The following is a 24334-nucleotide window of genomic DNA, read 5'->3' as shown; positions in this document are numbered from 1 at the left end:
TGGCATTTCGGTCATGTGCTTCGTATCAGCAAACGTGATGGGGATGGGAATATGGGGATGCAGTACATATTTGCATCGTGACTCCTGTATCGTGATTTACCTGCCAATACCCAGCCCTAGTAGATGTATGTCAATTATGTTGTTTACATAGATACTAGGTATGTTGTTTACAGATGGTATGTTATTTAGAAAGAGTTTTATGTCTCCTTGTTTTCCTAGATTGTGGCACGCTTTTGTTTTTCAGAACACTAATTGTCGACCATGTGCCCTGTTAATCTGACCTAGCAGTAGTCACTCTGGATAAAAGTAAATGCCTAAATAAGAGGAGAGAGAGAGAGAGAGAGATGGTTGGTTGTATTGAAGATGCATATATCGTCACTGTCAGGTGGACACCTTGTACTGTATGTGCAAAACCGTTACTTTTCAATGTGTTCCAATGGATGCAACAGAGTTATTATTCAGTCACAAGCTCTTGTTAATACTTTTCATTGGTTCAATATTTATAAAATCCACAGACACATTTAACAACTTTACAGTACCTTTCATTTAGATCTACAAGCTCAGTAGCTTACAACGCATCGCATTGCGACACGTTGTGAGCTTGTAGATCGGCTATTTTTGCTCGACTCTTGGAGATAGGTTTCCGCCCGACAACAATAATATAAGCTCTTATTTGCATGCAATGATGAAAATGGTTCCCATCAGACATCCAGGTATACTCTTTATACTGTAGTAAATTTGCCCACCATTTTATTAGAGGAAAAGCATTTATTGAGCTGTAAACGTTATATACTTGCCTAATAATAGTGTATAGCTGAGTGTACAGAAATCATGATATACAATTACAGTTGGGACTAAATCCGTGACTGATGTAAAAGACATAGCAAAATAGACACAATAAAACAAATGAAAACACAATTCTGAAAACATACGCTGATTCATGTTTTATACTAGAGTTTATTTGCCCCATGGAGATCATTAACAGTAGTTCATAGTTCACCCAAAACTTTATTTTACCCTCTCACTCATTCAGTCCTCAAGACCCAACACATCGACTCACTTGGCTCCAGTGCAGTCAGTGGTGGAAAAAGTAGTACATTTTTTAGTTGAAGGTAGGGTAAGTGATCTTTTTTGGTTAAAACAAAAAGTATTTTGTTAAAAGGTTAAAATACTATATTCTGATAGTAATCATTGCTATAGAGTATTTTTTCAGTCTCTCCAGCTCTTTAATAAACAGAAAATACATGTTTCGGTAGGTGAAAAAATCTCAGCCAATCAGGAGAAAGTACCCATTTTTAAGCTTAATTTGTATAGTGTTCAAGTTCCAATTTTGCCTGCTCATTTCTTAGTGTCATCACTTCCAATTTCACTTGTTTAATCTGATTGAGTTCTCTGTCCTGGTTGGATAAAATTGGAAATGAAACGAAAATGCATTTTCTGTTTAATAAAGAGCTGGAGAGACAAGGAGACTCCTAATACTGAACAAACACTCTATAGCAATGAGTACTATCACAATATAGAGCTATTGAACACTTATTTTAACCAAAGCAAATCACTTACCCTACCTTTAAGTAAAAGTATCAATACTCCAATGTAGAAAATACTCTGTTACAACGTTCGGCCCTCTACGTGGGCCGAACGTCTAGCGCCCACACAGCGCCCACTTGGCAGTGCCCCCCCCCCCCCCCCCCCCACCCCCCCTCCGGGGGTACAAAATCATGGGATAAAAAAAAATCCCAGGGGTTCCGCGGACCCCCCCCCACTTAGGGGTCCCTGGAGACCATTGGGGGTCCCTGGGACCTACAGACACGGCGAAGGAAAACTGTAAAGCCACAGCCACGCATGCAAGATGTTGCACATGAACTCTGCAGCCGCACTGAGGCGCTCCAACACAAACACTCTCACATTAAGCTTCACACAACAAACATCAGCACCACACTAACGTTCATTGTTGACAAAGTGATTGCACAGCCGCCTCAGGCATGACAACCACGTTAGCGTTAGCTACATGCTAACGTTGAAAGTGGGTGCATTTCTCCTTTCCGACATGTCGCCTTGCCGACGTTGACGAACCCTATACCTAACCCTAACCCTAACCGCACGCGGAAGCCACTAGTCGGAGTGGTGAGATGTCGGAATGGAGAGTGAACACCGTTGAAAGTGCCTTAGTGGTAGCCGCATGCTAAAGGCTCATGTTAAGCACCCTTGGGAAGTAAGCAGTGAAATACAACGATCGCTATCACAGTAGTGGACATAAACATGCGTTACATTAGTAGGAGGCTGCAGTGACCTCAACGTGTTGACAATATGAATGACAGGGCGATTTATTAGAGACATGACGGTGATTGTGCTATCCAGCTGGGCTCGGTGCGTCCGACTGTAATGGCGGCAGCGAGCTATGCGAGGCAGTACTTGATGGTGCTGTCTGGAGACTGGCCTAAACATGACACGACCAATGAGAGTTAGCGCTTAGGTTGTTGCTAAGATACGGTGTATGGCACAAAGCGTCTCTGCCCCATAGCTTGTAGATCTCGCACACATGATTGGCGTAGCCTGCGCTGCCAGGTCTGCCTTTTGTATACGCGATTTTGGGCGTATTTGGGCACGCTTTTGGGGCTCGTTTGCATAGACCACGGCAGCGCTTGTTTCTCGCCCGTTTCACGGATGTGGCAAGGAAGGTGTTGGGTTGCGCTGCGCTGTGGGGTAGTTGGGGTTGCTTGTGCGCGCACATCCAGGCAGGCGCGTGGGCAGTTCTGCCGATGCAACTTTGACCTACCGAGGCACACCATGTCCACACCAGGTCGCGCATGCGCCTTATTCCCAATTGTATAATAAGATGTATAAAAATCTTTTGAAAATAGTAGATCTACAAGCTTGTGACACGTTGTGAGCTTGTAGATCGGCCATTTTCAAAAAGCCAAAGTTTAAATAAGGCTGAAGTGGTTAATGTATGTTTTGTGATCTGTCAAAATCTACAAAGTAACTAGTAACTAAGTTTTCAAATAATTGTAGTGGAGTGGTCAATATTTGGCTCTGAGATGTAGTGGAGTAGCAATTGGAAATACTAAAGTAAAAGTACCAAAAATGTGTACTTAAGTACAGTACTTGAGTACATATACTTACTATAGTTACTTTCCACCACTGAGTGCAGTTTGTCCATTTAGCTCAGCGTGTTCTACGGTTGCCATGGGAAAAAATGTTCCGCATGATGATGCCGACTGGCAACGTTCCCTGGAGTTGATGCAGCGCAGGCCCAGATTCCTCCAGCTCCCAGCTCTTGACCCCCGTTGTTATTACAGCGTAGCCACAGTTCTGGGAGGGTTGAGACGCGAGAAAGGAAGGCAGCAGACGAGAACAGGGGAGTCCGCAGTATTTACGGCTTCCAGTTTATCCCGCGGAAATGTGCTCTGACTGTACAGTACGGCTAGGTGTGAAGTTGTACTCACAGCTGAATCACTGTAATGGACCACGGTAATTAGAATCTCTTTGTGCTCTGAAGGTGTTGGAATTTATTTTGATGGCTTGTTGCAGAGACTTGAGATTTGCAGTACACAGTTGCACCATAGGTACAGGATGAGGATGCCGCATACAGTATAGTGCAATAATTAGTGTGTAGAGTAGACAGTATATACTACGACATGAATCTCTCTGCATGCATTGAAATTCCTAGAGCAGATCTATCACTCAAATACAATATTATGTGCAAAATATAGAGCTCTTTGTTCATTGTATCTACAAACCCACAATTTAATGTAAAATACAGAAAAGGCGGAACATACAATAAGGCGGTATTGGTATCAAATATGCTGAATGTTGTCTGTTCACATTGTGAGATCTTAGTACTCAGGCTTTCTACAGTGGGGTAAAGTGGTATGAATGTAGGCGTTGAGAATACAACCCTCCAGAGAGACATTCAGCTGTCAACATAACCCAATGCTGTTATACTAATGCAGTATTTACAAAGCTGAAAACATTTAGTGTGCATGGCAAAAAAATCCAGTAGCTTAGCATTTATCATTGTTGGAAATGTACGGTAGGTACATTTTGGCAGTGGCTGAGTTTACCTACCTTACTATCTGTTCCATCATAACAGACCATCATTTTTAAAAGTTTAAGTGAGTGACCATCAGTGACCACTGTGACCAGTGAAGTAATACGTTCAGCTGCTGGCCCTTTATAAGAGTCCAACAGTATCTTGTGGGCAAAGGAGTGCTGAACACAACACAGCCAGCCCAGTCATGGGAGGCCAAGCTCCTTCCAAACTCACAGAGTGACACACAAAGTTAACAAAGCTCCAGGAGGGACAGCTAATTCTTGTCAGGAGGGGGCCTGCCGCCTAGCCTGGGACAGGCCCATCAAAGTAGCTTGCTCTACCCAGTGGATTTAACAAGCTAGCATTCCATTGATGAACTCTCTGTGTTTCCCCCAACAACTGTGCTCTTTGAGCATTGACTCACAGCACAGACATTTTCACAAGTCGCTTTTAAACTTTTGTTTTAAAGATCACGTGTAAAGCGTTGTTCAAAAATATGCAATGGAGTGTGACTGAAGGACGGGTTTTGGGGTGGTGGCATACAACAAAGTTCATGAGCTAGACTTGAACCCACAGCGTCACAAGCACCCCAGTGTACACTGCAGCCCACTACACCACCGATACAATTCCCACTTCCACTTTCATTAGTTGACATCCAGCAAAGTTGCTGACACTGCAGACGTTTTTTCATCGGTTTTAAGACTTTGGCTTGCATCCTGCGGGAGTATTGATTAGAGGTTAATTAAAATATCTCGGTGCCTGTTGGAGCCAGAGTAAACTCTGAAGTAATGTTGCAGGACTGTCTTGCAGTTGCACTAGGGGCCGAGGGCAAGTGGCTGCCAGTTGCTATTTGCAGAACACCTCAATCCTTACTGCTCCTTCTCCGTCAGTTCCGCCTCCTCTGAGATGGAATAGCGTACAGTATGATCGGCCCCTTACTATTGATGTTCCACATCTTCCACAGTTCCTGTAGCATTCACAGGGTTTTCCTAGGCTTTTCCACTGGTTTGCCTCTCTGGGCTAGCTTCCACCACATACCATCAAACTCACACACATCTGAAATCTGGCTCCTGCACACTCCACTTTATTGATAGCTGTATAAGCCCCACACCACCACCGTTTTTCTGGGGTGATCTCATCGAGGAAGTTCCAAGAGTTACTCCAGAACCGGCTTGCCAGTTCACTTTTAAGTGGCTTTTGTTCCTCTGCGGTGGAAGACAGGCCAGCATGAGACAGAGCTGGCTTTCATAAAGGCTCTGGCTCCACTCCTGCAGGTCCTCCTTCAGACTCGCTGGTGGAAATGGGGGCCTGACGTTGGGCCCTGAGCGTAATTATCCTGGGGTTCTCGTAAAGGAGGCGTTCTCAGCGGGGCGCTCTGCGGGCCTGCTGCTCATGCCCAGCTCCTGTTGGGCGGTTGAGGTCCCTCCCCAGATGTTTCCCATTAGGTTATTAGCATGCCAGCCATGCCTCGCAATCCAGAACACACTGCACCTACAGCATATACAGTGCTCTTACTGTGCTCATGCATCTAGGAAACATGCCGTAGTTTATTTGCATGCCACAGTGATCGATATGCATGGGAGAGCGATGCCAAATGAGAAACACAAAATAAGAGGGTGCAAAAAAGCTTTAAGCTTATCTTGAACTTGCTGCACCTACATAATATTGATTGACTGACAGACCGATTCTCATATTCTGCTCCTGCTGTGTTCAGTCACCATAGAGACAGTTTATTTCATCAGCATTGGCCGAGATCAGCATGGCACCATCTCTGTACACAGAGAGATGGTGTTTGGCAGGAAGCAACAAAAAAAAGGAAATACAAAGATAGATAGCTGCTAGTGGAGTACATCTTTTGTTTCAATTTCATCATCTGCTTTGACTTTTACATTAACACTGCAAAATCATGTTAATTTAATTCTGAGACTGTCCAATTTTACACTCTCCGAATCAAATAAACACTCACAATTTTGCAGTGTATGACCGTCAGAATATGAGCAGGTAAGCATTACATTTCTCAGTGCTGGTGGTTATGAAAAGTTGTCTCTACCCTCGCAATCCCTGGATAACCCAAGTGTGTCTATTCCTGGGAATGGAGGCCCTGCTGTTTCTGTGCTCTAGCACCCTGGAACATACAGCAACATCCACAGTGACACTCTGTCTTTCTCTGTAGACGTTTACAGCTTGGTGTAACTCCCACCTGAGGAAAGCAGGCACAGCGATTGACAACATAGAGGAGGACTTCCGGGATGGACTGAAACTCATGCTGCTGTTGGAAGTCATCTCAGGTAAAAACTACTATTTGTTGGAAGTCATCTCAGGTAAAAACTACTATTTGTTGGAAGTCATCTCAGGTAAAAACTACTATTTGTCGTGTAGTATATAGAAGTTTTTAAGTTATGTAATCAATTATTCAAAATTATTAGAATATAAGTAGTGAAACTGAATGAATTTGAATTAAAGTTATTGTGACCTTAGCTTTTAGACCCAAGACTTAAAGGAAAATGTAAATGTTCTGTGTGGGGAGATCAGTAATAATATAGTGTGGGGAAAAAATACACTGTCTTCTGTGTATTCCTCCACAAAATGTTAACGTTGCAAAGCGATGACGTCAAATGTGTTGTTTCATATCATGGATCCTAAAGGATATATAACTTACATGTAGCAGAGAAACACACAGAAGTTATAGAGTATTTTTGCCACACTATGTTATTGTTATGTCGCCATAGAAGGAATTTAGGTTGAAAATCAGCAGTTTTCCTTTGAGAATCTCTTCGGGGGAGCCTACTGATTAGATTATCTTCACGTAGTTTCAGGAAAATCTGCGTATCCGTTCTCAAGTTTGACCATGACCATGATTTCGACCTTTTCCACCAAAAAGTTGTCTTCTCTTTGGGAAGCCTTACTGGTATTTCTACCAAGTTTCATGAAAATCCGTCCATCTGTTCTCAAGTTCTTGATTATGACCTTGACCTTTTCAACCCAAAAGCTAATTATGTATTTGGGTCAGCCTACTGGGCAATCCCTCCGTTCCCACGTTAACAAACAAGCACGCACACACGCACACACACACACACACACACACACACACACACACACACACACACACACACACACACACACACACACACACACACACACACACACACACACACACACACACACACACACACACACACACACACACACACACACACAAACATACGGGACCAATTACAACACTGGTGGTTTTCAATGTGGGGTCCGTGGGGGCCAGGGAACCCCTGGGGTCCTCGGGGGGGGGGGGGGGGGGGGTCGAGGAACCAATTGGACCCTTACGGGTCCGTAACTCTGAGAGTGTAGATTGGTGTCACAGAGATTAAAACAATGGGGGTCCGTGCATATCAAACTGGAGGTACTTGAAATTAAAAGGGTTGAGAATAACTGAATTATAATACCCTGGCATGCATCTCTGCAAGGGACTGAATGAATGACAGAATGAATGAATGAATGTATGTTGATGTACAGTAAGATGAATGGTCATGAACAAACAGCTGAGCTTGATTTCCTCTGCCTTCAACCCTAATGCAATGTGCTTGGACAGCAATCCTAAACCGTTATATTAGTTATTTCTATTCCGCATGTTGGCATTTAGAACAAAACTATATTTTTTTATTTTTTTATTCTGTCCTGGGAGAAGGTTCTAGGCTCCATTGTGGCAACATGTCCCTAACCCCTCCCTCCCTCTGTCTTTCTGTCTGTCTATTTCCTGTCTAGGAGAACGCCTGGCCAAACCAGAGAGAGGCAAGATGAGAGTCCACAAGATCTCCAACGTCAACAAAGCACTCGACTTCATCGCCAGCAAAGGAGTGAAGCTTGTTTCTATTGGAGCAGAGGGTGAGTTTAGAGTGACATTTGGACTGGGTGCTGATGTCTCTGCCGATGCATTTGAATATGGACTCCAGGAGGCCGCCGTTAGCCCATTGGTTAACCCATTAGGACCTGAGGCCCATTCTACAAATCCCTTCAAAATCAGTAGTTCTCAAACGTTTTCGTGCCACGGACCCCCAAATGAATATTTATTTGGCCGCGAATTAACAGAAATTATTATGCTGGCTTTTTTATTACTCCCTGGCTCTCTCTCCCTGTTTCCTGTCTCTCTACATTGTGACTATCAAGAAAAAGAATATGGACACTAAGATTTGTTTAGCATAAAAAAGTTCAATACAGTGGTCTAAAGTGGTCCTTTATTTTGATATTATCCTTTGTTTAATGAAAGTACACCTTATTATAGAGTGGAAATAGATCAGTTAGCATGATCTATTCCCAACAATAAACAATAAAAATAAGAACACTGGCTATTTTGATTATTGATTATTTGATTTTGGATACAATTCACATTGGTACACATTTTTCTTCAATGATGACATCATAGGGGCATAAAAACAAAACATAAATATACATACATACAATGACTAGGCAGTATCTAGTCACTAGGTTGCTCCATATCTCCACCCTCTCTCAGGCCCTTTAAATATCTCAACACTGGTTGATGCCTTATCAAATACTTTCCTCCTTCCTGCAGTCTTGAGGCTTCTCCAAGTAGAAGGTCTCACTCACCTAGCTCTCTCAGCCACATTTCAAACAAAGCAACTGCATCAAACTTCCATTTTCCCTGTTTAAAAAAAAACTCTAGTCTAAAATCAATAATTGTACAGCAACAGTGACAGATGAGCATCATTTTATGCCACAGCTTGTAGTTGACACTTAACTAATTGCTACAGTCATGTTCCACCAGGGGTTAAAGATCTTGCAGTAATTTGACTGCCAGTAGCTTTATTTACCACTAAGTCGGCATCTGATCAATTATAATTAGACTATCAGCAAAGTCAGCGACGCAATAGAAACCATTTCATGTTGTCAATAGTTCAGTGTGATAACCTCTTTCTCTATCTTGCTCTTCCGTTGCCATGGCAGTGGCACTGGCTGCTGTGTGGTTTAATGAGCGCTTTTTATTCCGGTGTGTTGGGACAGTAGTAGTTGCTTTGCAGAGCACTTTCTCCCCTTCAGGGCTGAGGCTGCTCATTGTTCAGCACAAATATCTCAGGGATGTCCGTCCTCCTCCCCTCACAGAGCAAACATGTCTTTAGCAGAGTAAACACAAGTGTACACACAAAAACCACACATAAACAGACAGAGATACACACATACACACACACACACGCAAATACGAGCACACGCGTGTGCGTGCACACACACATTATGAACGTGAACAAAATGCCACCTTTGTGTTTGCCCATATACTTATATTGTTTGCCCTTTATAATACAGTCACATACACAAATGTCACGCTGTGTCTACTGACTAATCTTATCAATAATATTTGTGGATATCATACAGAAGCCTTGTAATGAGTGAAGGCCAGGTCAAACACACAGGAGGTGTATTGTAGCTCTCAACACCAAGGGCCCAGCCCTGTGTTTGGACTCCGTCACCCCCCCCCCCCTCCCCCTCCCCCCCGGGGGGGGGGGCATAAATACATCTGACCCGGCTAACCTTCTGGTGTAACGTACAGCTCTCATGTCTGTCTGTGTCACACTCTGTTTTTCATTATCATTATGTGTTGTTCCCTGCAAGTTGTTCAGTCTGTGTCACTGGATGGACTTAAATATCAACTTTATTAACCCATTAGAACCGGGAAAGCATCTGTGTCATTTTATACTTTGGCTATTCAAAAATAGCAGATATACAAGCTCATAGCTATGAGCTTGTAGATCTGCTATTTTTGAAAAATCGTGATTTTTTTTTTGGAAAATCTTTGAATTTATAAATTTTTTAAAGCAAACATTTTTAACTCAAATCTTTGCTACTGGGGGTCCCTGGAACAAAACATTTTGAGGTGGGGGGTCCATGGCCAAATACATACATTTGAGTAAAGTTCTTATATTGTTCTGGTTGAATTGCTGCTCACCTCTTCTATGTAAGTGGAGTGGGTTAAAACACATTAAGTGTAGCTTGTTTAAAAAGGATTCTTAGTTAGCCCAGCATTCCAGACAGATTAGCTGATTTGAATCCCATTCTGGACGCGCAACGCTGCTGCCCAGCTGGAGAAGGAGGAGGAGGAGGACAACCAGGACAGGAGGGGAGGGGGGGGGGGGGGGGGTCGGTAGCCATTGGATATAGAGGGAATAAGGCGGTCAGGCTGTGGAGTGGAGGGTAACGGCTTGGGGGTAAAGTGGCGGGTAACTTCTACTTTCATATAGCCCCACACAACCCTTTACACATAACCAATTCCATCAGTCCTCCTGACAACACTGTCTATCATCTATGTGCGTGGGTGCCTAATGACCGAAAAAATCATGTTTTGTTGCTCCACCTCACATACTGTACTAAAGCTCCCAGCTTGTGTTTTCTCTGTCATGTTAAATTGTTCAGACGTCCAATTGACATTTCGCAGTCTAAAATGTGTGTGTCATGGTTGAGTGGCTGTACAGTAGTACTGTGCTATCATACCCTGCAGCCCACCTCACAACCCCCACAACCCCCACCCCTGTGCCTAATTGGATTAGAGTAAGAAACAAATGATTATCGGAGGCAGGAAAACAGGCTGACCTGTTAAAGGGGATTTCATTATAAACAATTGCAACAGTGAGGAGAGTCAGTTCATTCACAGACGCCAATTATAGACGGGCTAGAGGGCAGCTTAATGTAATGGACTCAGGATGAAGTACTTATGAATTAGTAGCTGATGTTGTGAAAAAGCCATGTACTGTAACTGCAGGTTTTGTGTTTTTGTTTTTTGTTTAGAATTAAATGTTGACATTTGACATTTATATGCTGATTGAAGTCTGTCTGGAAGACAGACTTCGTATACAGGAAAAAACTAAACAATTCTTGTCCTTGACACCTTTTCAAAACCCTTGGTATGGTCCTGCAACCACATAATTATGTTTTCCTTTTCCTTGATTACCAAAAGGTGATATCAAGTGCTAGTTAGTAGTTATTTGTACCTACTACAGTAGTACTTCTGTAACTTTGTGCTAAACATATCATATAGGGAATCAGGTCTTGTCATTTCTTTCACTGGTTACTCCGGATGAGAGTGTAAGCTTAAAGCCTACAATAATAACAAACTTTATTTTATGCTTAGAGTTTAGCTCTAAGCATAAAGTGCTTTACAGCATGCTTTAGCTTACTATGTAGATCATTTACAATATGTAAGGGATAATGTACAGTGAGTGAGTAAGTAAGTAAGTAGCCTTGGGAACCAATGAATCCTGAGCCATGTGGCCAATAGATCAGGAGCCTATCTTCTGTTTCCATTGCGTGAGGCAGCTTACACCCCCTGGACATGATGCTATGTATGTTGCAGGGACTTACCCCCAATCCAACCCTTGATGCTGAGTGCCAAGCAGGGAGACATTGGGTACCATTTGCATAGTCTTTGGTATATCTCGGCCGGGGTTTGAAAGCCCTCCCTCCCAATCTCAGGGCGGACACTCTTAACTACTGGGCCACTGAGTTTGTGTACAACAGTTATTATTAGAAAATACGCTTTGTGTCAGTGCATCACCCTGTCAGGTTTATTTTCCAATAAAAGAAAATACGGTTATTTTATACAAGCTAAGCTTCCATAGCAACGTCAACATCGGACTGTTATAAAGAGCAGCGGTCTGCTATTAGAAAATAACAGATGGTAGAATGATTAGATTGACCAACCTGTGTGTGTGTGTGTGTGTGTGTGTGTGTGTGTGTGTGTGTGTGTGTGTGTGTGTGTGTGTGTGTGTGTGTGTGTGTGTGTGTGTGTGTGTGTGTGTGCGTGCGTGTGTGAGAGAGGTTATATATAACGTAATCTAATGTTTTCTTCCTCCTTCTTGCAGAGATTGTGGATGGTAACGCTAAAATGACCCTTGGCATGATCTGGACCATAATCCTCCGCTTCGCCATCCAAGACATTTCAGTTGAAGGTAGTGTGTGTGTGTGTGTGTGTGTGTGTGTGTGTGTGTGTGTGTGTGTGTGTGTGTGTGTGTGTGTGTGTGTGTGTGTGTGTGTGTGTATGAATACATTTCTCGCCTCCCTTCATTAATTCACTTAAAAATTATTCCTGCTCACTGTCCTCAAGCACTTATATTGTGTCTCGGCACTACTGCATTTTATCAGCTATAATTATCTGTCTCAGAAGGAGAAGAAAACATCGACTTCAGATAATGTGCAAATTTTAATATGAATGTGACAGCAGGGAATCTGCTTCCCCTGTCCTTAGGAAGTGATGCTATGGAAACAGTTATGATATGGCTCTTTTCTTGTTTAACCTCCATAATGTACTTATGGTGTAATCCAGTTGGAACGTCAGAAGTGGTCAGCCTTGATAGCTCCAGCCTTGGATTTTTTATTTTTTTTTACAGTGTACTGAGCTATCCACTCCCCTTTGTATCTTCACCTTATGTACAGTATGTACAGTGTACAGCAGAGGTTTTCAGACGTTTTGTGCCCAATTCACAGCAAAGGGCAAGTCAAAATCTCATGGCACACGACCTGCACAAATCACTTTTGTGGCCTTCATCAGGTTGACTATGAATAAAACAGTATTCATATTCTTGCAAAATAGCCTCTGTAAAACGTGTTATCACTCTTATTACTCTGCATTTTTGGTTACTGCCAAATAAAAAAGTTTAACCACTTAAGCCATATTTCATACTTACACAAATTATAAAAATAAATTGCGGAAAACTCTACAAGCTCTCAGTCGCATCGCAACTTGTGCAAAAAAATTGGGTGTGTTGGGAAACAAGTGCGCACAAACTACTGATATACTACATTAAAAGATAATTCATAACTTTTGTATAGCTGTATTTTATTGCAATAATAATGTGTGGTTGTCACAAAATCTCCAAGGCACGTCTGGACTTGTCTCACGGCACACCGTTTGGGATCCACTGGTATACAGTGTAAGGGAGGCGAATGGGGAGGGCAATGGCAGAACTTGATCCTCAGCCAGTTAAGGGCAGGGTCCAAAATCAGAGGCCTCAACCACTCAACCATCAATGGGCTCCGTCGCTGGCTTAGAATTTGAACACAGACTTAAATAGAGAGCCTGTTGATGACTTAGTAGTGAAGACACTCATACCCCTGCTGGTATAGGATTGTATCTTCCCAGATTTCCCTATTACAGCCAGCCTGTCTCAAGCAGTTAATGTGTCGACCACATGACTTTAGAGTCTTGGGTTTGCCTCCTGCGTCAGGAGCTGTGCTGCATCTCATCCTTTCTCCCTCAAGCCTCATATCTGCTTTGATGACAAAATGTTGTCAACTATGATAATGTATTTTCAGCTGGAAAACTCAGAAAGTGTCAGCGTAAAGTGTTTTTCTTTTTACATTCTGGTATTTCCTCAGGGTCTTGTCTCACTGAAATGTAATAGCTTATAATGTATTCAACCACTTGAACCCTAGCATCCCTATTCTGGGGGGAACATGCGCAGAAAATGACACATCTATCAAGCTCACAATTCGTTGTAGATCGACTATTTTCGGCAACTAAGCATTAGTTTACTAAATATAGAGGGTTTAAGTGGTTAAATAGACAATTTAGTGTTGTAGCGGTGGACTCCTTTACATTTGTGTATGATTCAGTTTAACTCTTGAAACCTGAATCATTCAAATGGTGATGCCCCGCATTTCTCATTCACTTATACCTTCTTTCTCTTAATCCATGTGTAAATCCTGTGAGGTAGTTAATGAGTCTGAATTCTCACTATTTCACAATGATCCTTGTTTCCTAACCACAGAGACGTCAGCCAAAGAGGGCCTGCTGCTGTGGTGTCAGAGGAAGACCGCGCCCTACAAGAACGTCAACATTCAGAACTTTCACATCAGGTACAGCAAGGCTCCCGCTGGCCATCCATTCCAAAGCATCTGGATTGGAATTAATCAAGAGATAAATTACAGTGGTAGAACAAGAGAGATCATTCTGGGAATAGGTCCTGTTGAGGGACAAAATGATAGGCAATGGTGTTGAGGGACAAAATGATAGGCAATGGTAGCCTCAAAGTTTGAGAAGTATGATTATAACAAAAATCACACCCTGTGTGAAGGAAGCGGTGCCTTTGGGGCGGGGCTTAACTCATTTCAGTTCGTCCCTATTGGTGGTCTGAGTCCACATACCAAATTTGGACTTGGTGGCATGCTGCAAACTGGAGTTATAGCTGTTTAAAATCCCGTGCTCATCCCGTGCTCATACGGGCGGACGTCCCTGGGGGTCCCTGGACCCCTCTTTGATAACCGGTGGCACGTGTGGCAAATGAGAGGAGAGATGGCATAGGCAATCTCCAAGTCCGTGTGTGTGTGTGTGTGTGTGTGTGTGTGTGCGTGTGCGTGTGTTTGTATGTGTTGCTTCTTTGCCGTGCTCATCCCGGGCTCATACACAGACACACAGACACACAGACACACACACAGACACCGAGTCAAAGCCACGTATAGAGCGGTTGGCACCGCTAAAAATGGGGTGAATTAAGGTAGGGCAAGTCAGTAAGGAATGCTCTCCACAAGTATTGTTGATGTGCCCTTGAGCAAGGCAATATGTACCCTGCACTCGTCCAGCTGAGCTGATCTGTGACCACTAGCAGAAGGCTGTGGTTGTACTGGGTACCGCCCGGGTGGTGCTCATGCGTACCTGCAATTTCTTTCCCAGGGCATTGCTTTTGAATAAGAATGTCTTTGTAGTCTGCTTGCTGGATTTAATGGTCTGCTTTGAATATGCCTAAATGACCGCGGTAAAGAGGGAATTATGGAAGTGGCCCTGAAACAGCACAGATGACAGCAGTGGCCCCAGACAATAGTAATGGAGAACAGTGCAGGCCAGAGAGCAAACAGCCCAACCACAGACCCTGCTCTCACATACCAGACCGGTTGAGTAGAAACAGTTGGTGAAATTGTAAATGCTGTATCCTGGTTTCAAAACCATGGTTAAAGTCATATGTTGATCATTAGAAACCTGAATATGAGAGCTGGGATATGCTACTATTAGCTGGGACACTGAGGCATGTAAACCACAGCGAGCTGATCGTAACTACATTTTGGTGGTCTAAAAATTATATCTCCATTATATCATCTACTGTTTAGACTATTCTGACCATTCATGTTTACAGGGAGATTCATAATCACATAATCATATATCATATATGAACATCCAAACATACTGTATAGTGTTTTCAATAAGACCTTAAGAGGTTTATGCTAGCATTCCGAGCTAGCATCAGGAATACTGTTGGCATGTATTATTTGATATATGTTTTTTAAAAGTTTAAAGTGGCAATCCATAAGTTTTATGTCCATTGTCTCCCTCTCCCAACGGAGAGAGATAATTGCTACGATGTCCGAACTACAATAAAGATGGTGGCGAATCTAGTGTAGAATCTGTATGCATCACTGTATGCTTCAAATAACTGTGTTGTCATGTGTCAACCAGGGTGGAAGAGTAGGGAGACCACATCTAATCACTGCTGCTGTGCTAGTTATAATTGTATTAACGTACTTTACCATGCAGATTGTTTAAAATAATGTTTTATACATTTAAATTGTAACTTTAAGAGTTGGTGCATGTAGAACCACGCTTGCGCTAGGGCCCATAATGCTTTTAACATAATATTTCATTTGTGGCCTGCAGCAAAACCATTTCTGTCATACCTGTGTGAGGATCTATTCTTGCCCCAAGTGGGGTTAGTTAGGAGTCAGGCCGCGTTGCACTGTTGACTGTACAGACATTGAATTATTGAGAGCGACCACCGGGAGTCTCAGATGTGGATGAAAGCAGAGGTGAGAAGAAAGGTCACGTCAGGGAAGGTAAAGCTAGAGGCCTCATGTTGTTCTTTCAGAGACAGAGGGAGATGTTGGTGTCGAGCACAGGCCTTTGATGTTGCTCTCTGTGAGAGACGATGGCGAGGAGAGGCACTGAAATAGTATTACAAGTAATGGAGTAACGCACAAGAAAAAATATTATATTTTGTGCACATTCCATGTGAGTCATTATCAGTAAGGGGTTTGGTGATGGTCCCTTTTCTAGTTTGAATTCAAAATGCTGCATATATGATCACTTACAGGTTAAGACTATTCCGCTATAAGAGTCAAATAAAACTACTATAATGTCAAGTACTCGCATACTGTAACGAAAAAGAAAACATATTAAAAGAAAATATGCAAATAAAAGTGCTTTATTACATACTATAATACAACTAAGTACTAAATACAGACTTAAAAAAACTATATGTAAAAAAAACCCATCAAAATCTGTAAAGTAGCCAGACTCTACGAGAAGGAGAATAGTTGAAAATGCAAAACTAATAACTTCCCTCATCTGATGAGAGGTCATCAAAGGGGAGGCAGAACAATGAGTTCCTTATTGCTCTGTGTCTTTGCTTGTCTACCATCGGATAGACGGGGCCTGTTCTCTCTCTACCACCCCAGTCCCATCTGCCACTGTGACCACAATCCCAGGCTGATTGACTCACAGGGTCACAGTGACTGTGCATCAGTAGCCAGCTTCTGTAGCCACGTCATAACATCAACAGAGACTTGGATATGATGGGGCCATGTGGTGCCCTGGGTGTTGATAACCCCATCACCTCAATTAGACTCTGATAGTAGGGGGTTTGTAGTGGCATGGTAACACACATGCCCTATGACTAGGTAGGAATGCGAACTTTCCCACCGGGTCTTAGTAACTTGGCGACGCCCCCTTCTGTGATGCACGCGGAACTGCCTCTCATATGAGCGGACCGCATTAAATAACTCCCAAAACCTCTGCAATACTAGATGTCCCCGTGGCTTGCAACGCTAAGCATTTCACTTCCAATCCGAGTGCCTAGGGATTGAATCTCTCTCCCGGTGTTGCTTATTTATCTTATCTAAAATGCGTCGCAAATCATTTTATTGGGATTAAGGTTTAGGCATAGTTTTTGTTGACCCCAGCGAGGCAGACCACTCGGTCCACTTGATGAGAACAGACTACAGCAGTAGTTCTAGTTAGGCAAAAAACTGTTACAACGTCTGAGTCGCCATGCCGAACGGTGTGAAGTCCGCTAGAGCCGACTCAGCGCTGTTCGAGGTATACCGATAGGGACAGAATCGTAAATCATCAGAAGGGGGCGTCGCCAAGTTACTACGATCCGGTGGGAAAGGGCCGGTCGTGGTAGGAGTAGGTAGGGGTGGGGCGGGGTCATGTTAGCAATTAGAAAGATAAGGTGAAGGAAGTAATCTTGATTAAAGACACTTAAAGTTATTTTCTCTTCTTTCTTTCTTTCCTTTTTTCCTTCTTTCTCTCTCTCAATCTCTCTCTCTCTCTCACAGCTGGAAAGATGGCTTGGGTTTCTGTGCTCTCATTCATCGGCACCGTCCAGAGCTCATTGACTATGGCAAACTGCGCAAGGTGAGTGAGTTGTCCCTCATTGTTATGACAGCAGCACATACTGTACAGCAGCCACCACACCGTGAATTACAAATATTGACCTGACTTATGGTCTGTGCTGGTTAGATTCCTCACATATCTGAATCTGAATTACTTCATGTAACATGTACCGATTCTGTGCAGGAATGTCACTTGGACAGAACATATTGACACACCTAAAAACATCAGCCTATAGATTACCAAAGTCCTGACTTCAAAACAAACGAAAAGAATAATCATGTAATATAAGAAATGTCAGGGAGGTGGCTCTGTATCGTTTATGATACTTAGTTATATTTGGGTTAGGTCTATTCTACTCTATATACTGATAATTGGACCTTGATGCAAGATAATTCAACAGATACAATATTCAATAAATGCACATGTTTAATTAACATCAGCAGAATTAGTAACACTTTAGTAATCACTGTTAACAAACTTGTTAATAAAGTATTCAATCAATAAATCAATTAATCAGTTAGAAGAAACAAACATGGAGTGCTGTTGCACATATTGATTTACGCTTGTTTTAACATGCTTGGAGTACCACATGGGTGGGTCTTGCGGCATCAACACAGTTTTAATAGTGGCATGTAAGTTGTCAGTCATAGAGAAGTTTGTTAATCTATTTCAAATATTATTCTGTGATTGTCTAGACTTTACTGGCACGTATTGTGTTGTCCTATATGACATCATAGATCTGGCACTGAAGTAGACAAAAATACAAAAGTATTTGCCACTTCTGTTTGACCCAGATCTAATGGTCTTGTTATTGAAAGATAGTATTGGCACACAGCGTGTTCTTTAACAGCATGTTGCCTTTAGCTGTAATAAAAGGTAGAGAAACAAGGGCATACTATGTTGAATGTCATCTGGTCTTGACAGATATATAATCAGGGCTCTGTGGAGATAATTTTCCAAGGAGCACTGTTAAATTAAAGGGATATTTCACTTTCAAACATGTTTGGTGTCATTTGAACATCTAACTCTGGCTTTTGTGATCACCCCAGACAGTTTTTAAGTTGCTTGATTCAGTATTTAGATATTTGATATATGTTTTAACAGAAATGCCCCCTTCCTATACAAACCCATTGTAACTTCAAACTCCATTTTAACCATGTTGGATTCATTGAAAACATTTCACTGTCTTGTCTCGCTAACAGGATGATCCAATGACCAACCTGAACACAGCCTTTGACGTGGCAGAGAAATACCTGGACATCCCCAAGATGTTGGACGCAGAAGGTGAGCAAGTTTGAGCTTGATAACACAGTACACCACACAGCCTTTTTTCTTAGATATGTTTCACAGGTCTTCAGGCCTCTGCAGCGCGCAGATGAGCTTACAAAGGTGAACCTATAACTTCTTCCCTTTTAAAAGTGGTTAGGTATCCATTTAGGTGTGTGTGTGTGTGTGTGTGTGTGTGTGTGTGTGTGTGTGTGTGTGTGTGTGTGTGTGTGTGTGTGTGTGTGTGTGTGTGTGTGTGTGTGTGTGTGTGTGTGTGTGTGTGTGTGTGTGTGTGTGTGTGTGTGTGTGTGTGTGTGTGCGCGCGCGTGCGTGCGTGCGTGCGTGCGTGCGTGTGTGTGTGTAGGGTTAGTCTGTCTGTCTGTCTGTCTGTCTGTCTGTCTGTCTGTAACAGTGTTTACTTATTTGATGAAATCCTGCCCATTATGCACATCTGGAAGTCTCTTTTTCCTCATTCAGTGTTGTTTATATGAAAATGTAAACCCAACTTCTCCTCCATATGCCATGGTTTCTCACACACATGCTCTGTTTAACACAGTGTCCCATCCTCCCCCCTCCCCCTCCTCCCCTCGTCCTCTGACTTCCTCTCTCCCCCCTTCACACAGACATCGTGGGCACTGCCCGTCCTGACGAGAAGGCCATCATGACATACGTCTCTAGCTTCTACCATGCCTTCTCAGGCGCCCAGAAGGTATCCCAGGATGCAACGTGTGCCGTCTACACCCCCTCCCACCAGCACCACCACTTTTCTTCCTCTTCCTCACTTCCCTTCGTACCACAGCTTCACCCAGTTTCACAGCTTCTCTCTGTCTCCTAACGGGGTTCTTCTCTTTCTCTATGCAGTGCTCAGCCCGCGCCCACAGGCGTCACTCTCCTTCACTTTCCGCATGTTGTTCATGCCACCAAATGCATGATGGGACAGCAGCTGGTCTTTAAAAGAAAAACAAAAAAAAGGCAATGGGCACAAGTGCATCTCCAGTCTCCTGTCCGCCCCCCTCTGTTGTAACCTAGCAGCTTTTACAGTCAGTCACCACTCTCCAGCAGCCTCCTTGCCTTCATCTTTCATTATGGTTTGGTTACACTGAACAGAGTCTGAACACAGAGCAGGAAGTGCCGGAAAGCTTGTCTGCAACACGACAATGATTGGATATGATAAAAGCCACGGGTTCCTGAGAGAGCAAATCAAATTACTGTGAGAGTCTATGGCAGGAGAGATGTAATAGCTTAAGGGGCGGTTTAATGTTCAGCCTTGACAAAGTTGGGTTTAAATAGAGGCCCGGAAGGAACGTACAGAATGAGATTAAACACAACAGTACAAAGCTTGCGCAGTGCGCCGTCGTTTTATTATAGCAGATAGATGCAGTCTGGTTTGAGTGATTAGTCCGTTTCGCTGTTTTCTCCATTCCAAGCGTTTTGCTCAGCACAGGTAGTTTCTCTATTCGATAATGATTGTTTGTCTGTTAGTTTTGACAGCTACCTGCAAGCCTCCACCTCTTGGCTTCGTCTCAGACACACAAAACAACCCTGCAAGTAACAAGCATCACTGTGTGTGTCTTGTCTCCCCTCTGACAGTCAGGGAGCAACAGAGCATTTCAGAGTGCTGGTTATATAAGGTCTAATTTCATTGGAAAAGCCCAGAACAAAAGGGTATATTTTGCAGTGCAGCTGTGTTTAAGCAACCCAGATCAAAAAATGCCTCTGTTTATAATTGGAGTGAGTGAGCAGGCGTGGCTCCCTTTATGGCAAGCGATGAAACTCCAGCTGGTTTGGATTGCATCATGGATCTAAAAACTGTGGGATGTGTTCCAGCAATAGTGGGCCCTCAAATTGCATAGGGAGAGCATATATAGGGAGAACTTTCAAAGTGAGTAATTAATTGGAAAGGTTTTTGTTTAGAATATCTGTCTGTAAAAGTTGAGATATGATAAATTAAACTGTTTAAATTGTTATTGATAATTAAACTCATTATCATACAATAGATGTGAAATTCACTTTGACCCTTAGTGAGTAATTGATCACTACAAAGTGATGTTGGAGATGCAAATTACTCTCGCTCTGTGGGTTGACCTAACTCCAAAAATGTACAGCTGTGCCTGTTGGTCTTTAAACATACTGAAACTTTTGTGGTTGTTGTTAATTTGAGGTTTGGCAGCTAGTACCACCATTGATTTTGCACTATGATTAGGACAATTCTAAGTAGGGCTGTCAAAATTGTAGACCTCTCTCTCTGTGCACTGTGGTTGGTGCTAGAGTGAGAATGCGATGTCTCTCGGAGTGAGATCAAATCAAGAATGATTTGTAAATGTATTTGGGGAAAAAGGAATTAAAGGTCCTGGCTCCTGTCTTAAATATAGGCTATTTACACTCAATGGTTGAAGGAAATAAAAGCCTGGACTCTTAATTTAAGTTTGACAATATATAGGACAGATATTCAATGTTCTGAACAAGCTGTGCTGTGATAAACATGGAACAACAATTATCTTTTCCTTGACATGTAATGGAAAATTACAATCAAAAGTAAACCATGTGAAGTTACTGACCAAAAAGTATTTCCAAAGGCTTTGTTGTTGAATTATTTACTTGTTGTCAACTCCCAATCAGGAAGCGAACACAGGTGTCTTTGTCATCACAAAACAGGGTCAACAGTGTTTTTTTATGTCTCCGTTTTAGGGTTAAAAAACGAGTAGTGTGGAAGCTACCTGCAGACATTCAGAAATACATTACCGTATTTCACCCCAGCTAACACACCTCAATCTTGTTATTCCTAAGAGGGAGACATTGTCTTTTCTTACCAATGTCCAAATTTAGAACATAAATAGAACCCGTGCCCTTTGGTAGACTGGAGATGTCCTGAGCCCAGCGCTGCTTCCTCTTGTGATTTTGCCCCCTGCTGGTCCTTTTGTTTCTGCACACTTTTACTCTGCGCATTTCTCTTTCTCTCTCCCTCTCCCTTTCCTCTGTTCCTTGGACAGATATCATTAGTACCTTGAGGCCAGATGAGAAGGCCATCATGACTTATGTATCGTGTTACTACCACGCATTCTCAGGCAAACAGAAGGTGAGCCCCATCCCCTTCAAATCCCGCTCATACTCACTGAACCTTTCATCCACTAGCCATAGTTTTTCACTCTTCATCTAAAGTTGACTGGATATGGATTCTCTTATACAGAACCCTCCACAACACCCTGCACTCTTACGCACATTATATTCTACTTATGACTTAGCAGCTACACAGAATCAATCAATTTTGGACTAAATTACTTTCTCAAGGGCATCGTGGTAATAGTTGCTGGAGTGGATGTTTCTCATTATATTTCCCCACCTAAATATCTCTTAAAATCTATAGATTTTTAGGATAGAAAATAGCCTCCTAACAATGGGTGGATATGTGCCAAAGTGGCTGGCAGAGCATCAGACTCGCAGACCTTCACTGGTATTTGGCTAGTAGCTGGAGTTAATTCCACACCAATTGTGGACTATGCACGGCAGCATCAATGTCAATATTTTACCCTTCAACCCTGTGAAGTTTATATCGAGAATGTGACTACTGTGACAGTACACAGCAAAACCCTCAGTGTTCACTCTGAGAGTGTAAAAATAGACACATATGGGACAGGTCCATTTTTACATTCTCCGAGTTATATTAAGGATTTTACTGTGTAGTACACAGTACTATTATCCCAACATAAAAACAGCTAAAGCTGTTTATTTATTAATATCTAGCTAAAGATTGGAGCAGTCCAGAAAAGTTGGATCCAACCACTTGCACAAACTTGTCAGCAAACCAACTTTGGCAAGTTGGATTGCCAACTTGCCAAAGTTGGCAAACTTGCTTGGCTTGTGAATAAAGTGTGATTATTGCATTTCTTTGGCGAGACAAACTGCTGTCCTGTATGGACTCTAAATTTGGATATTCTTGTATTTCCACACTAGTGTACTGTAGTAGTGTTAAGAAACTGATTTAAAAAGCACTAAAAACAAATGTATTTGCATGTTGTAAACCATCTTGCAGAGGCAGCCAGCAGCCAATCAGTGAAAAGCTTACCTCACCTGACCCTTGACCTCAAACCAATAGGCAGTCACCATCCAGTTGTAATGGAAGAAATGTAAAACAAAGCAGTCATAGTGGGATTCTGAGTTGCTCTAAGGCTAAGCTTATCTTATCTTACACACCCTTCATAACAAACACATACTGTGCATACATTCACATAACATATAATAATAACATAGGATATATGGCAACCTTTCTTTGTCCAACTCTCTATATAGTGCATACATTGTTAGCATTTTTTTCTGAAAAATGAACATTTTTCATGTTTCAACATAATGTATTGATAAAGAACAATACCAAAGGAATTCCTTTTTATAAAGACCTTTTATTCAATCCCCCTGCCCTGCCCTGCCCTGTATTAGGATCTACTCCCTGATATTGCATTAATGAGCATATTCACACAGCGGCCATTTTGATCTTACGTCATACGCAGGGGGTGGGAAACGCCAGTTGATGCCCTGAGGTACAGTAAATCAGCAACTCCCCCTGCAGTGTGGCTAGCGTTCAGTTTTATGAAGCTGGCACGGATTAGCACGAGGAAGCAGCAGCCAGGGGAATAGTTCCACCTCCATATAATAGATTGTTACCTCATGGTAGAAATCCCTATAAACATCATCACTCTTGCATCGCATAGCCGTCTAGACTTGGCCGTGGAAAACCTAACTTCGACTTCACCTTGCATGGTCCAAGTTGGGTTCACGAGTGAGCTGTGAGATAATTATTGTCATACGTTATCCACTGCAACAGCAGGCTGTGTATTCTACTCTTTCTCACCCTCTATTAAGTCAGGGCACAGTAATTCACAGTGGGATTTTGCTGTAAGAGCCTGGCTGTCAGGGTCTTGCAGTAACCAGGCCCAGCGTGTGCTATGAGCATTTCACACATCGTTCACGGAGGTGCGACCCCGCACGTCCTGGCTCTTCCTTTTAAGGCAGCCGGCCCTGCTGCTCCTTGGCCCCCCAGAGCATGTCTCACAGCCAAGCATGATCTCTCCTAACAAAAGGAGAGTGGAATGAGTTCCTCCATGTGGGATGCCATTCTGAGAGCCATGGAATGAGTTGGTGGGAGGGACATTCAGGTCTGTCTCATTGTGTCCTCAGCCTAACAAGTCTTTTGACCTTCCAAAAAGGACATTGCTGACTCTGAGATGTTTTGCTGTATTTCTCTTATGTTTGCAGCCAGTACGGTCCACTACTGCATAAAACGTAAATCATGCATCTTTAAAAGAATGATCTTATCAAAACTTTCTAGAGGAAAATCAATAAGGACACAGTCATCAGCCTAACCCAATAAACGCAATAATAGTTTTCCTTTGATTTAATTGTCAATACAATAATATCCCCCCTCGGTTTTTGCTTTCACTGCTTTTCGAGTGGGCTACCCAGAGCTTATACTGTACGTAATACACAAATACTCTGTGCATGTCGCCTAAGCTTAGTCTTTTTGCTGCCAAAATCTTTCCTTCATGTAGCCCTTTGCTCTTCTACCTTCGAACTAAGACGGTTAACTGAAAACATTGTTGTCATGGAAACCCTACTTTCTTCACGCCCTGCCCATTTACTTTTGAAGACAGAGAGGCCACATTAAT

At 42.7% G+C, this 24334-nt stretch overlaps 1 protein-coding gene across 3 annotated transcripts in view; it reads left to right on the top strand.

Annotated features, from left to right (window-relative positions):
* The window catches only part of actn1 (actinin, alpha 1), a 68718-nt gene that overhangs the window by 27681 nt on the left and 16703 nt on the right, over positions 1–24334 (top strand). For all 3 annotated transcript variants that reach the window (XM_084044009.1, XM_084044008.1, XM_084044007.1), the window contains exons 2-8: positions 6207–6321; positions 7790–7909; positions 11893–11979; positions 13798–13885; positions 17354–17432; positions 18614–18695; positions 19301–19386. In XM_084044009.1, the coding sequence (XP_083900135.1) occupies positions 6207–6321; positions 7790–7909; positions 11893–11979; positions 13798–13885; positions 17354–17432; positions 18614–18695; positions 19301–19386 (657 nt within the window). The remainder of the gene's footprint in view (positions 1–6206; positions 6322–7789; positions 7910–11892; positions 11980–13797; positions 13886–17353; positions 17433–18613; positions 18696–19300; positions 19387–24334) is intronic.

This window comes from Gymnoscopelus microlampas, assembly GCF_963454915.1.
Source record: "Gymnoscopelus microlampas genome assembly, chromosome: 20".
Lineage (NCBI taxonomy): Eukaryota > Metazoa > Chordata > Actinopteri > Myctophiformes > Myctophidae > Gymnoscopelus > Gymnoscopelus microlampas.
The sequence above is the reverse complement of the archived record's forward strand: the minus strand, read 5'-3'. Positions and strand labels throughout refer to the sequence as shown.